The sequence below is a fragment of the Gambusia affinis genome, linkage group LG03, assembly GCF_019740435.1.
Source record: "Gambusia affinis linkage group LG03, SWU_Gaff_1.0, whole genome shotgun sequence".
Taxonomy (NCBI): domain Eukaryota; kingdom Metazoa; phylum Chordata; class Actinopteri; order Cyprinodontiformes; family Poeciliidae; genus Gambusia; species Gambusia affinis.
Genome location: NC_057870.1, coordinates 26,353,578 through 26,367,131, shown reverse-complemented (window position 1 = coordinate 26,367,131; position 13,554 = coordinate 26,353,578). Strand labels below are relative to the sequence as shown.

The 13,554-nt window shown below is 34.6% G+C and overlaps 1 protein-coding gene across 1 annotated transcript in view; it reads left to right on the top strand.

Annotated features, from left to right (window-relative positions):
• Positions 1-3,284: 3,284 nt before the first annotated feature.
• Positions 3,285-13,554, top strand: part of mapk1 (mitogen-activated protein kinase 1) — a 31,373-nt gene continuing 21,103 nt past the window's right edge. Inside the window, exon 1 of the mRNA XM_044112610.1 lies at positions 3,285-3,720. Coding sequence (XP_043968545.1) covers positions 3,590-3,720 — 131 coding nt within the window. The 5' untranslated portion in view covers positions 3,285-3,589. The remainder of the gene's footprint in view (positions 3,721-13,554) is intronic.

Below are 13,554 nucleotides of genomic sequence, written 5' to 3'. Positions count from 1 at the left end.
TAAAAATTATAGAAGTTATTTTTCAGATAGATATTAACATATCAGGTAAGTGGACTTTATCTACATGCTATAAATGTGAAGCTCTTAGTGAATTAATATCTTGAAAGATACAATGTAACATACCGGTAGGTATAATTAAATATTCTGGGAAGCCAGTAAGTTATAAGTTGACGAGGCCACTTTATTCCTTAAAAACCAGGAATATAATACCTATAGCTTTAAATGTTGTCTCAATGTTCTCAAAGGCTTCAGGGTTTCATCTAAATTTAGATAATTGTAAACTTATGGCTCTACATGCTAACATTATAACTTTTTATGGAATACCTTTAAAAAATTAGGTGAAATATCGAGGGGTCACTGTTTTGAAAGCTGTAACTTTTTTTAACAAATTAATTCAGATAGTATAATCAAACTGTACATACTTGAGTAGTTATGAGTTAATACAATTATATATTTTTTTCCTAATTATTTTCCTTCAGAGAAATTGAAACATATTTGAAGGCACACATTTTAAAAAGTTAGAAATTATTTTTTGTTTCTGACTTTTGTTGGAAATTTGTAAAATTTTAATTGTGTATGAATTTTAATTTTTTTTTCCTGATTTAAAGAAAATAAATTCCATGAAACTTCATGTTTCTCAATTAGACTTACTAACTTTATTTGTAATAAAATAATGGACATTTTAAAGTTGTAAAAGAAAAATCTGAGTAATAAATTAACATTACAAAGTTGACTTAACTTAGAAATTAGTTAAAAAAGTTATAAAAAAAAATTTTGTGAACTCAACTTGATGTGTTAATGTATAAGCTTAATTAAATAAATTGGGATAACATTTTAAAAATATCTCATGAATAATTATTCAGTTTAATGTAATTGGTGAAGACAGTTACAGTAAGTCAATTTAACTGAAGTTGTAGAAATAACTTTCTTTTTTTTTTTTTCTTGATAGTTAAATTTGAAACAATTTAACTCAGTCAACGTAACATGAAAATTACAGAGTCAAGTTGAGTTTGCAATTTTATTTTACTCTTCCCAGTTCTTCCTAAACTTTTAATGGATTTCATTCAAGTTGATTGCTCTGGATGTTATTTAGGAATAACAGAGTAAAGTTGGCTGGAAATATTAATGCACACCACACTTTTCAGATTGTTTATGTGTGAAAAAGGACAAATTCAAAGTGTTGCTGCCAGAATCCTGAATACTTCTCTCTAGCTTTGGTGGAAGGTAAAGTCGAAGCTCTAGCCTAAACAGGAAGTGAGCTCCATCCATCTTCAAGCAGGGCACAAGTGCTGCATGACAGTGCTTTATAGGAACTGCTTGCTCAACCCTCTCATTACTCACCCTGATGATGAAATGTCAGCCATTTGTGTCTCTGAAGCTGATCATTCGACCTCCACATAGACTTCTGTTCAGTAGCTGTTGGCTGCGCTCAAACGTGAAAGCATGCTGTGTCATCAGATTACATTTCTGTTCAAAGAAATATATCCTCACCTTTAGAACATTTCACATTTCCTGTATACACTGACGTGTTTGGGATACAATGGAGGGGAAAACTGACCCCTGGATGAATCACAATGGGTATTCTTTTACATCTGGCCTTATCTCCTGGGAATTTAACGGGAAATTATATATTTACCTCACCATCTTAAAAACATCATCATCACTAACGCGTACATTCAATATTTCTCACATTTACACTAAAATGACCTTTACAATGTGCAAACTTTAAGTCACCAGCATCATCAAAGGTTTCACAAGCAGAATATGTAAAATGTACTGTGAAAGGTAATATTCTGATTACTTTTTGTGAATTTAGTTGTTTGTTGTAGATTTTTGGCATCTCTGATATTATTTGATTAGCTCATCATGGAAATTTCAAGTGTTTTCATTTGTTTTTATTTGTGTCTTTAGTTTTTCTGTTTGTCTTTTCTTTAATGTCTGTCATTAATGTTTTTCATGTATTTGAGGAATTGACTGTTTACATTCAAAACGTATGGCATTCAGTGACCACTAGAGGCACTGTTTCCCCCCTTTTTTTTTTTTTACTTTATATGGTGGCTTTTTTGGTCATACTGAGAACCCATATTCTGAATTTTGAATTGAATTTCAAAATCTTTTTTTTTTTTGTTTACTACTCCTTTAAGTAATTACATAGTACTATTTTTACTGTACAATTTCTAAAATGTATGAAGAACTAAATGCTATTACACATTGAAAAACAATTTCTGTATTATTTTTATAGTTATTACACAAATAAGTTAATATCTTCCTGCTACTGGCTGCTGCCACTTTTGGGAAAATATAAGATAGCAAACTTGTTGACCATAATGCAACCAAATGTAGTGTTTATTAGCTGATATTACTTTTAAATAGTATAATATGGCACACTATAATACCACTTTGCAAAAATTAATTCAAAATTAATTTTGTTTAGTTTACTACTTCTTTAAGGTTAAAATCAGTTCCCATAATAGCACTGATATGAGTAGCTCAGGAATGATAAAGCATCTGGTGTTCATGTTGGTGTGTGGGGGGTGGGGGTTCCAAATGAAATTATGGTTAGGGCCCCAAAAAGGCTTGGGTTTGCCCTCACTCCTACAAAAACATGACATTTATATAATTTAAGTTTTCAAAAATGGTGTAGCTGTCAGTTGTTTGATCAATTTTAATATCACACAAACGCGTGTTGGTTTCTGATTGGGAAAAAATATGCGTGAGTTAATGTTATCTAAAATCAGTATGTGGTTTCATGGGAGGAGAGAGAGGGTCTTCTTCTTCTTCTTGCTATGTTTTATGGCATGTTTGGCATGTATGTTTTGTGCTATGTTTGATACACCTGCTGTGAAGGTGCATTACTGCCACCTACTGAACTGGAGTACAGACAGGAGGTAAACAGAAAAAAAACAACTAATGCTGGGAAATCTACTTAATAATTATACTACATTCTTTCTAGTAAATTTGTATTTTTTAAAACTTCAATTTTATCTTTTACTTTACTAACATCACTACTAAATGTTACTTACTGTACATTTTATCTATTTCTTTTTAGAAATGCCTTCCTTTTGATTCATTACCAGAGCATTCCATAAAAACATGTAGTTCATTTATCACAAAGACCTGCTACATGTTTTCCAATTACTTTAAAAGATTTATTTAAACCTGTATTTCCTCCTGCTTTTCTTTGCATAGCCTACATTTTCTCTGAATGTTATACTTATGCTTGACTCTTAAAAGAAAATTAAAGTTATATAAAATGAAACGTGTTCTTCTCAGCATGGAGGGGGAGTAAAAAAAAAAGGAAAAGTGCATCACATGACCACCTCCTTTATTTCCTGCAGCAGCCTCCCCTATCGGCTCCTCTCCTTGGCTGCTCCCCGCCTGCGACAGCTCAGCAGCGGTGTGGTCGCTTCGAACGAGCGCTAACGGAAAGGAGAAAAAAACTCGCTCCACTCCGCACTGAAAGGCCTCCACCTCACTGCAGACCCAGCTACAGTCACTCCGACGCCGGATACAGCACATAAACACCCCAGAGAGGCTTTTGTCGACTTTAATTTGCTTTTTTTTTTATCAGAAAAAGCCAATCCCTATAATGGCGACAGCTTGCCCTGCTGGCTCCAGCCCCGGACCGGGAACGGAGCTCATCCGCGGACAGGCCTTCGACGTTGGGCCTCGGTACAGCAACCTCTCCTACATCGGGGAGGGCGCCTACGGGATGGTGTGGTGAGTGCTTTTCTTTTATCCTAATATTTATGTCTTTACTCGAAATTTTTGCGTTTTATCGTCGAAGCAGTTGTGTTATTTACTATTCTAAATCTTTTAAACACAACTTCGCTTGTCATGTTTTAGCTAGCGAGCGGTGTCGGGCAGACGGCAGTTAGAGCGAAAACGGATTAAATCACAGTGTGTGACCACCGTAGACGGATTCAAACGCACAACCTGGAGGTTTTCAGCTACACTGTTGCAAAATCCTCCCAAAAAACCCCCTAAATATTTGCTTTTATTGATCCGTAAGCTTAAGAAATTCACATAAAGCTAATATCCGCAGCGTTTATGTGGACTTGTCACGCTGTGCAGGATCCACGTCCTTACATTTGCAGCAATGTATGAACTGTTCACCTCATAATGCATGTTTATCTGTTTTAATTTGTAGATTTTTAATCACTTTCACTCAAATTGAGCGTGTTCCCACTCATGCTACCTGTGCAGTGTTTGGATGTGGTTGCATAATGTGCCTGAAAATGTGCTGTGGGAGGATCTCAAGGGGATTTTTTTGTACCTGCAAAATTTCCAAAAAGGGTTAAAATACTTCAAAACAAATAATTTCAAATAAAAGCGTGTTTAGAAAGTTGTAGGATGTTGACATTAAACATTATTGGGTACTTAATGTTCTGTAATTCACAGGAAAATGCATTAAAAGCACCAATCTGTTTGCCAATTTTCTATTGACTGGTTCCTATTTTGGATCAGATTTTTTTCCTAATTGCATTAAATCATTTGTGCTTAGATGCATCAATCCATAGCATTAAACCGACTTTCTTTCCTATAATGAAAATCAGATTACAGTTGAGGACATATTCTTTGGATAAATTGTAATAATATTGCAATCCCTTCTATTTTCTGTTGTTTTGATTAAACAAATAGTATTGTCAGAAAACAATATGAATTGGTTATAACCTCAATCAGCCTCAACCTGGTATCCTTCAGGAACAACTTAAACATTACCTCTCTGCTGGAAAATTAACTATTTGGCGTATCTGAAAGGGATGTTCTTACGTCAGCAATGTCTTTGAAGAGATATGTTAAAACTAAATTTTATTTGAAAGATATAGACAGTACTGGACTGTATCATAAGGAGGGAATGACAAATCCAAGTAAAATGGAAAAGAAAACTTAAACTAGAAAACAGCACATGTAAATGTCATGTTTTATAAAGATTTGGTCTTTATTAGATGCAGACGGAGAGAGATTAGATCTGAGGCAGGGCCGGACCAAAGTTTAATGGGGCCTTGAGCAGAATTTAATTTGGGGTCCACCACTAACAGTACAGATTTAGTTTGTAGATTTCTCTTTGCACTTTTACAAAGTAAACTTGCCAATTTCATTAAATCTTTAAGATTTGAAACAATTTAAAGTATTTTTTTTTTTTACATATGCTGAAACCATCAAATTAAATTTAACAATATTGTCGTTCTCGATAAACAGATACGAACATTTTAGATCTGTGTTAAAAGTCTGGCATTTATGGGAGGCCTCTTATGGTTTGGGGCCCTAAATTGCATCCAAACTAATTATTCCGTCTGAAAAATTATTGAATATATCATTTTTTAAAAACACAACAAATTAGACTTATAGAAATTCTACAGTTGAAAATGTCCCAAAGTTGACATTAAAACCAGATTGTGACCCAAAATATAAAAGAAATATTTAATTATTTTCTACAAATGATGCTTGAATGTTCTGCATTATTTATTGGTTGAAATAATTGACATGTAGTATTTAAAAAGAAAACAACCAATAATATTTTTGCTTTGAAACCAAACTATGTCCAGGTAAAACCTACAGCTACAACCTGAAATGGAGATATAAATCCATTCCCATCCTTTGTGTAATCTGCCTCTTTTGTTTGCATATCGTATCAGTTGATTTTTGTATACAGGTGACTGAAAGCGAAAACAGATTATTTGCATGGGTGAAAATAATCTAATCTGTGGTAAAGATCTTAACTGATGTGAGGAGTTTAAAGCAGTATTTGAGCATCAAACCCCCCAGCTCAGCAGCTGGGAGGTTTAATTACATCTACATTTAGATTTACATCTAATGTAAACTAGATGTAAATCTCTAGTTTACATTAAATTGGTCTTAATTTACATTAAAATATTTTATTAAAAAATAGGGGTGCATTGACTGACTGGCTTTAATTTTGGTCGACAGCTTCATACCAACTTTATTTACTTCCACTAAGCTAGTTTAAGCAAGAGGCTCTAAACAGGTTTGTAATCTAATCTGTTGTGCAAGTTCTGATAATTAAATTAATGAATAAATTTTTTGGATGAGTTGATTTAATAATTTGGACATTGATGCTCTAAGATTTTCATTCATATTTGAGAGCACTACCTGATGTGCAGTTAAAACCAGTCTCTATTGTTTCTGGAATATTGTAAAATAACATTTGAACATTAAAATTACTTGTATAACACCTGACTTGCTTAAAAAAAAAAAAAAGAATCGGCACATAAAGACTGGTACTGGCCAGAAAACTGCAATCGGTGCACCCCTAAAAAGGGGAAAAAATCGACCCAAACAATAAAAGATCAAAATTTGCTTCAGATGCATTAACAAATGTGGACTGTTTTACATTTTCAGATTTGTTTTTTTAGACTGCGGCGCTGCATTCAACCTTAAACTGAACACACTGTATTGGATTACATCATAGATCCTTGTGTCAAACACCAGCAGTCGTTCTTTTGTCTTCCTGTGCAATACAAGCTCTGCTTTCGTTGAACTGCAGCTCCCCGCCCTGATATCTGCAAGGCAAGTTGATTAGGACTTTTTTGTAGTTTTTGGTCCAAGAAGTCATAAAAAACATATAACTGGTAAGAACTTGCCATATAAATGTGACTGTTTGTATTGAAGGGTAATCAGCATATGAATTAGCAAAACGCCTGACTGTTTTCTTAATAAGTCAACCAAGGAGTTGTGCGTCAGGATGGGTGCATGTTCATGCAAAGCAAAGGAAGTTTAAATTAAATAACCAAGCAAAGTGAAGAAGCATTTAGTTTATTTTTAATACTATAAGATCATTAAAGAACAAGCATATTGTTTATACGTCATCATATTTCCTTGGATTTTTTGCTGTAATAGTGAGGAAATGGGCCTGATGGGTAGCTCCTCTTTAATCAGCAGAGTTATCCCACCTCCAGAATGGACTGGTTACTGGTTACTGGTTACTGGTATCCCAAAGTTCTAATAAAATACAACTAAAACTTCTACTTCAGAGTTTATAAAGCAAGATTTCTAGGTGAATTTTTGTCCATGTTTGTTTGCGTTGAACTCATGTTTGACGTAGTCCTTGTCATGATAACACATTTTTCTGGACCATAAATTGCCCCAGAAGTTATTGTGATTAACGATAATATTGTTGTTTTGAGGCCATTTTCAAGTATTGTTATGGTAATGGCATAATATTAATGCAACAATACATTCTCAAATGCCAAACTTTAAATTCTAATGAACATTAAATACTGGAACTGGAAAATATTAATATTGATGTTATGGCCAATAACTGGCATGTGCTAATATTATATTTCAATGCAGTTTTGACACTTTTGTGAAAGAAAAAAGACCAGAAACCGATTGCGAGACACAAACAGATATCGGTTGTTGATATGGGCTCAGTCTTTTTGGATGTAAAGAAATGACTAATATCAGTTAGTGCCGATATATCGCACATCCCTGAAGTGAATCACTTTTTATCACTTTTTCACAAAAATGCTCAACATGTGATGACAATTGGAACCTAGTTAGCAACGGAAACTAAACTGGAGCACAAAGTTGGCATCATTTTTGTTTGTGGAAATTTTTTTTGGAACTTTTTTCCATTTGTTTTAACCTTTAACTTCAAAATGATCCACAAGTATAGTCTGCCTGGCGTTACCTAAACTTCCTCTGTTCACACATAAACATCAGCCACATGGCTTGTGGTTTTCTGAACAGCTGGGGAATTCCTTTCTGAATCTCCTCCTTTTGTTGTCCAAACTATGACGTTTTTAGTTTTTGAAAACTCATTTAATGAAGTTTCTGTTTGTGTCAACTTTTCATCATCACTGCAGCACTAGAGAGAGATTTTCCAAACCCTACAGCAGTTTGTTAAAGATGTTCTGCTTATTGTTTTACATATTGTTACATTTCCCTCCATGTTGGGAGTCTAAAGTGGGATTGTTCTTTCTGTGGAGCTCACATGAGTGGAAACAGTTTTTTGGGGTTGAATTTAAATATTTCTGGTTTGAAATAGCCTTTTTAGGTTAGGCGTGTTGTGGCCACTCTAGTGCATGTCTGGAATGTTTTAATCCATTTGTGGATCTCGTCTGGGCACGTGTGAAGAATTCCTTGCAACCCAAACGTGTATAAATACGTTTTTTTTTAAAAAAGTTTCTATTGTCCATAAACTGTACTTTCTAAAAACTTGACTATGAAGTTGAAGTTGCATTGAAATTCCTGCTCATGCAATGAATAAGCTGGTAAAAATGTTTGAGACAACAACCTTTCTGTTGTTTTGTAGGTTTGGTAAATGCAGACCATTTCAGAAACATTTTGCTTGTTATGAAAAAGCGTTGTTTCTGTGTCGTTGGAGCGTTTTGGCGTGCTCTGAGGTCTCGGCCTCCTTGCACTTTTCTTGCTCTGTTCTTATAGAAACTTGTGGTTTTAAAGCACTTGGGACATTTTAGCTTTGATGTGCAGCGCTCTGCAAAAGTGGTGCAGCAGGTTTTTCACAGACGTCCCCTGGTTAGACTCGGAAATACCTTTTAAATAGCATGAGAACTTTCTTCTGTCAGGTTTCACTGGTTGCATTTCCATTAAGCCCCTTTAGTCTAGTTTGGAAAGGTGGAAACTTTGTCATCAAAGGCTGGATGTGGTTGGGTGCAGTGTGGTGAAAAAAACACAAGTAAACAATGATGTGCAGAAATTGTAAAGCAACAGACATGTGACGTTTATATAATGCAGTTTAATTCTTTCTTGTATCCATGTTTTGATTGCAGCAGTGCTTTCTGATGGGATCCACAAGCTCTTCCTAATCAACTTGCCTTGACTTGCATGCTGCCTTGGAGCGCCTCTTTTACTTTACACCAGATTATCCAGCACTGTTTGTAAATTATCTCAACTTTGTAAAGAACACACTGCAAAAACACTAAATCTTTCCAAGTATTTTTAGTTTAGTTTTTAGTTCAATGAGACAAAACTATCTCACTAGTAAATTTTCAGAGAGAAATAGGAGCTTGTTTTAAGTCAATTTCTTATTTTTGATGAAAAAGTATTAATTCCAACAGTAGATTATTTCATTTGTAACAAGACATTTTTCCTATGCCATAAGTGAAATAATCTGCCAATGCAACAAATATAATAATTTTAAGAAAAATATTGAACTGGTAAAATTAAAACTGAAAAAAAAAAAAAAAATAGTAAAATATGTTTACAAAATATCAAATTCAAGCAGGAGAAAGATTTTTTTTTTCTGCATAAAATGCACCATCCAGAGTTGATACTTTTTCAAATGTCCTATTAAGTAAAATAAAGAGAAGCAGCACACACAGTCTGTACAGGCGTTGTACAACTAAAACAACTTTGTTATCCTTTTTATTCCTTAACCTGCACAATTGTGCCAATTTTTAAAATATTTAATAGATAAATAATTGTTAGTTGCAGCCTTGGTTAAGACAGAGTTCAGTGAGTTAACGTGTTCATATAGTAAAAATGGATGTTTTTATTTTCTCCTCAGTAATTAAACCATATTTTCCATTTATTTTTGGATCATATGAAGCAATCGCATCCAGCTGGGATTGTTGCTTCTTGGTCAATGTTGGCATTCAATGCTTCAAATACTGGAAGTTAATGTCATTCTGCTGAACCATGTGTCTCTCACATTATAGGGGCGCCTGGAGATCAACCAGTGGTTCTGCTGTTGTAGCAAAACATGCATTGATCACAGATTAAAAACATAATCTGAGAGGTTTCTAGAATATAAATGTACCAGTAGGGTAGGTGTTTATGCAACATTTTCTTATGAGTGATATGTTTTATCCTTCAGATCCTCCCAGTGGATGAAAAGCGCCTTTCATTTTGCTTGGCCTTTCAACAATGCTTTTTCTTTCCCCCATGAACTTCTGAGTGCTTTTCCTGGAAAATCTCTCAAGGTTTCAGTCCCATATTGGAGGTACTGCTTTTCTCTTTGTTGATAACCAATAATTAGAGTAGAAATGGGTACCATGGTAACTAGGAAAATGGGACCAAAACTTTTGTTCTCATCTTGTCTGTTTATCATGCTGGGTTTCTCTGAGTGCCGTGTATTAGACAGAAATGGTTTTGGGTAGCAGAACGGACAAAAATACTGTGCAGAACTTTTGTCTTCTTATAGGTTCTTTTCTTAAGATTGCTGGACCTTTCTTTGTTTTTTGTTTTTTGCTCGACTAACTATGTTGATGAAAATGACATGATTTGGTCGGGTTATGCATTTTGGGACGCAACTAATGGTTATATAGTTGATTTATCTGAATAAGGAATGTGGAACATTCTGCAGATTTTTCATTAACTATTTACACCTTTTTATATGTTAGAAATGCATTAAAAGATTCAAATAAACAATTAAAAAAAAAATGAGAACACAAGCATTTTATTACCTAAAATGCAACAACAAAAGATTCCTTTAGCGTTGGAGATTTGTTTTACAGATTTTAACCGGGTGTAGCTAAAACTGTGAGACTTGAGGAGTTCTAGATAGAACATATTTACAAATGTTTTTATATTGAATGATAAACGTAAATACAATTCAATGCAGTTTTGGCTTAATTACTGCTAAATGTGGCCTTTTTTGAGTCTTAATTCTCTAGTTAACAATTGATTTATTTCTAAACTACTTTATTTAAATAATAGATTCAGCGCAGTAAATCTGATAAAATATTTCAGCCCTAGTTTTAAATAAAGGAATATGAAGAAATTAATCTCGCTCTGAGTCTTTTAAGTGCCGGGAGTCGGGATGTTTCGGCTAACTCTTCCTTGCTGAATTTTTGCAACTTGGCTTCATTGAATGATTTTTATCATAACTTGATTTTGGTTGTACCTCTTTACTTGTGGATGTGCTTCAGATAATTTTCCTGCTGTATAGTGTATGGGTTCATTATATAGCTTTAAAAAATAACTCCTGTTCATTTACTTAAAATCTGGTTCGTTTGGGAAGGTGTGAATGCGTAATCGAACTTTGATTTGGCCCGAAAACAAACTCTGGTCTGCCTACAAACCTCAGTCTTTGTTCAGTTGGTAGTGAACTTTGCTTCTGTTCGAATGCCAAGTGGTCCAGATACTGCTTCAAAACCAGGAAGTGGACTATAGTGCAGGGCATTCTGGGTAAATGAAATCAAAACAAATGTGAATCTAGTACTAGCCGAGAAATGTCTCGTGGTCTTCTACCAAATGCAAAATAGAAATCCTACAACCGCTAAAATCTGACGCTACTCCATTTTCGTTTACATTTTGTGAAGAAGGAAGTTGCTCTCAGTATCGTTTGCTGCAGGTGAGGAGGAGAATAGGTTTTCTAATTAGTTTTGATCATTTGACACAGTGAAAATGTAGCCAATGTTCCAGTTTTGGTCCTCAGTCAAGTGACTACCAGACTATCAGGTGTGAAAATGGCCTCAGTGGCCGTTAGCTGAAGGTTTCATGGGTTTTGTCTGATACACTGTTGCTGTAGCAGGATGCACACCTTCCTAGAAGTTACGTTTTTGTCTTGTAAATCCAGTAAATATTTTTCCAAAAGGGTTTTGGCATCATCAGAATGTAAGATGGACCGCTCTCTTTCTTACTGACATTTGAAACGATAACCGTGTTTCCATCAACCTTTTATTTTTTTTACAAGCATTTTGAAGTATCGCATTAGCAAAGATTGATGAAAACGGAAAAATTCAAAATAGTTATTAGTTTCACTAAAGCTGTTATGCCAAATCTGTCCTTTTTAGTATTAACGACATGGTGTCCATCTGGTCCAGATGAGGGAGAAAAACAGAGTATTAAAAAGCAATTTCTATATTAGATGGATAAGTGAGGGAAAAATCAGCTTTATGAAAGGATTCAGGCCCTTTTCTGCTGGAGAACAGCATTTTGTCTGCACACGTCCCTAAACCCATACGCTGAGATGCTGTCTGCGTTGTCATGACAACCTGCGTGCGGTTCGGCAGCTTTTATTTTCTCTGATACGTGGAGACAATAAATGTAATATTGAGTGATGGGTGCTAACGTGATGCTCGAAGGCTTGCTGGTGTTCCTGAAAAGACTGCAGATTTCTTCTTCTTTAGCAAACAAAGGGCCCAGATAATGAGTAGCCAATCCAGCTGCTGAAAAAAATTAAATACATTATTTTTGATTTGACAAGATTTTATATTAAAAATCCCTCTGTTTTGACAGAGAGCTTGAATTCACAGGACTTTAATATTTGCTGCATTCTGTTCTGGTGTTCATATTCAAGGTTTCCCCAGAAATCTGGCTAATCCCGGTGGTTGGGATTAGCCATTTGGCCCATTGTGTTTTTGTATTTTTTTTATAAATGGACAGGAGATTTTTGAAATAATAATCAACAACAATGAAAATACAGAAGTGGATTAAATAAAACTGCAGGTTGTGTATGGATAATAAAATGCTATTATCTTTTTAAATGTCTGTTTAGAATTACTGATTTATTATAGATAAACCTAGCTTAACTCTTTGCTACCACTCTTACTAATGTATAAAAACATATAATTTAAGGTAAAGAAATGACGCTTAGCCTGGTGGGGGGCAAGTAAAGCCTGGCAGGTTTATAATATCCTGGAGGAAACCCTGATACTTCATATAGTGACATTGTAATGAATAATTTTGTGATGTATTGTGCAGTTCTACTTAATTAGCTAACAAGCAGCTGCTTCTGTCAGTAGGTACAATTCAACACAATAACGCAACAGTTAGTCAGCCGGTGTTTTTAAAAGGGTTGTTTGATACGGCTTCAACACCAGATTGGGATCATTTTTAGGATTCTTTTTTTTGTTGTTGTTGTTCATATTGATATCAGCCCGATAAACAAAGCTATGCCGATGTTTATTTCTATCTCGTTGCTTTTTATGTATGTGTTCCAGGAAAGGGAAGGAATTGGGCATGTAGTATTTTTATTTTTTATTTTTTGGTCATGTGATGATGGTGATGCAACTCTGGATTTAGTGTGTTTAACTGAAGCAGTGAAACAGTGTAGATGGTGGGGTTATGTTTACACAGTGTAGGAAAATATATATATAATGTTGGTTATTAGCCATAACAGCAGTTTTGACATCGATATCGGCTCAAAATTTCAAATTGGTGCATTTATTTTTTGTATGATCGGCTCTGCAGATAAAACTGTTTAGTTTTGCGTTCGCTAAAGAAATGTTGCTTTTGTTGTTCTCTTAATTTGTCATCAAAATGTTGAACATTGATGCAGTTTTTGAAGTTCAATGAAGTTTTATGATTGTTATGGGAACCGTTTTGGTTTGTAAATGGTGATTTTTGTATTTCTATTGACTTGAAATTACTACATAAGAACCAGCAGTCATTTAGTCATTTGTAAGAAAAATCTTATTGTACAATATGAAATCTATAAAGAAAATATTTGCTCCCGTTTGTAGATGCAGTATAACTTTATACATCTGACTTTCCTGTCAGGATCTCACAGCAGGCCTATTTTGGTTTAATAACCTCTTGCTAACAGCTGAGGATGCTCATGTTGAGGGTTTTCAGTGGCTGACGTTTCAGATTGGCAATGCTCTGAGCCTCTTAACAAAAGCC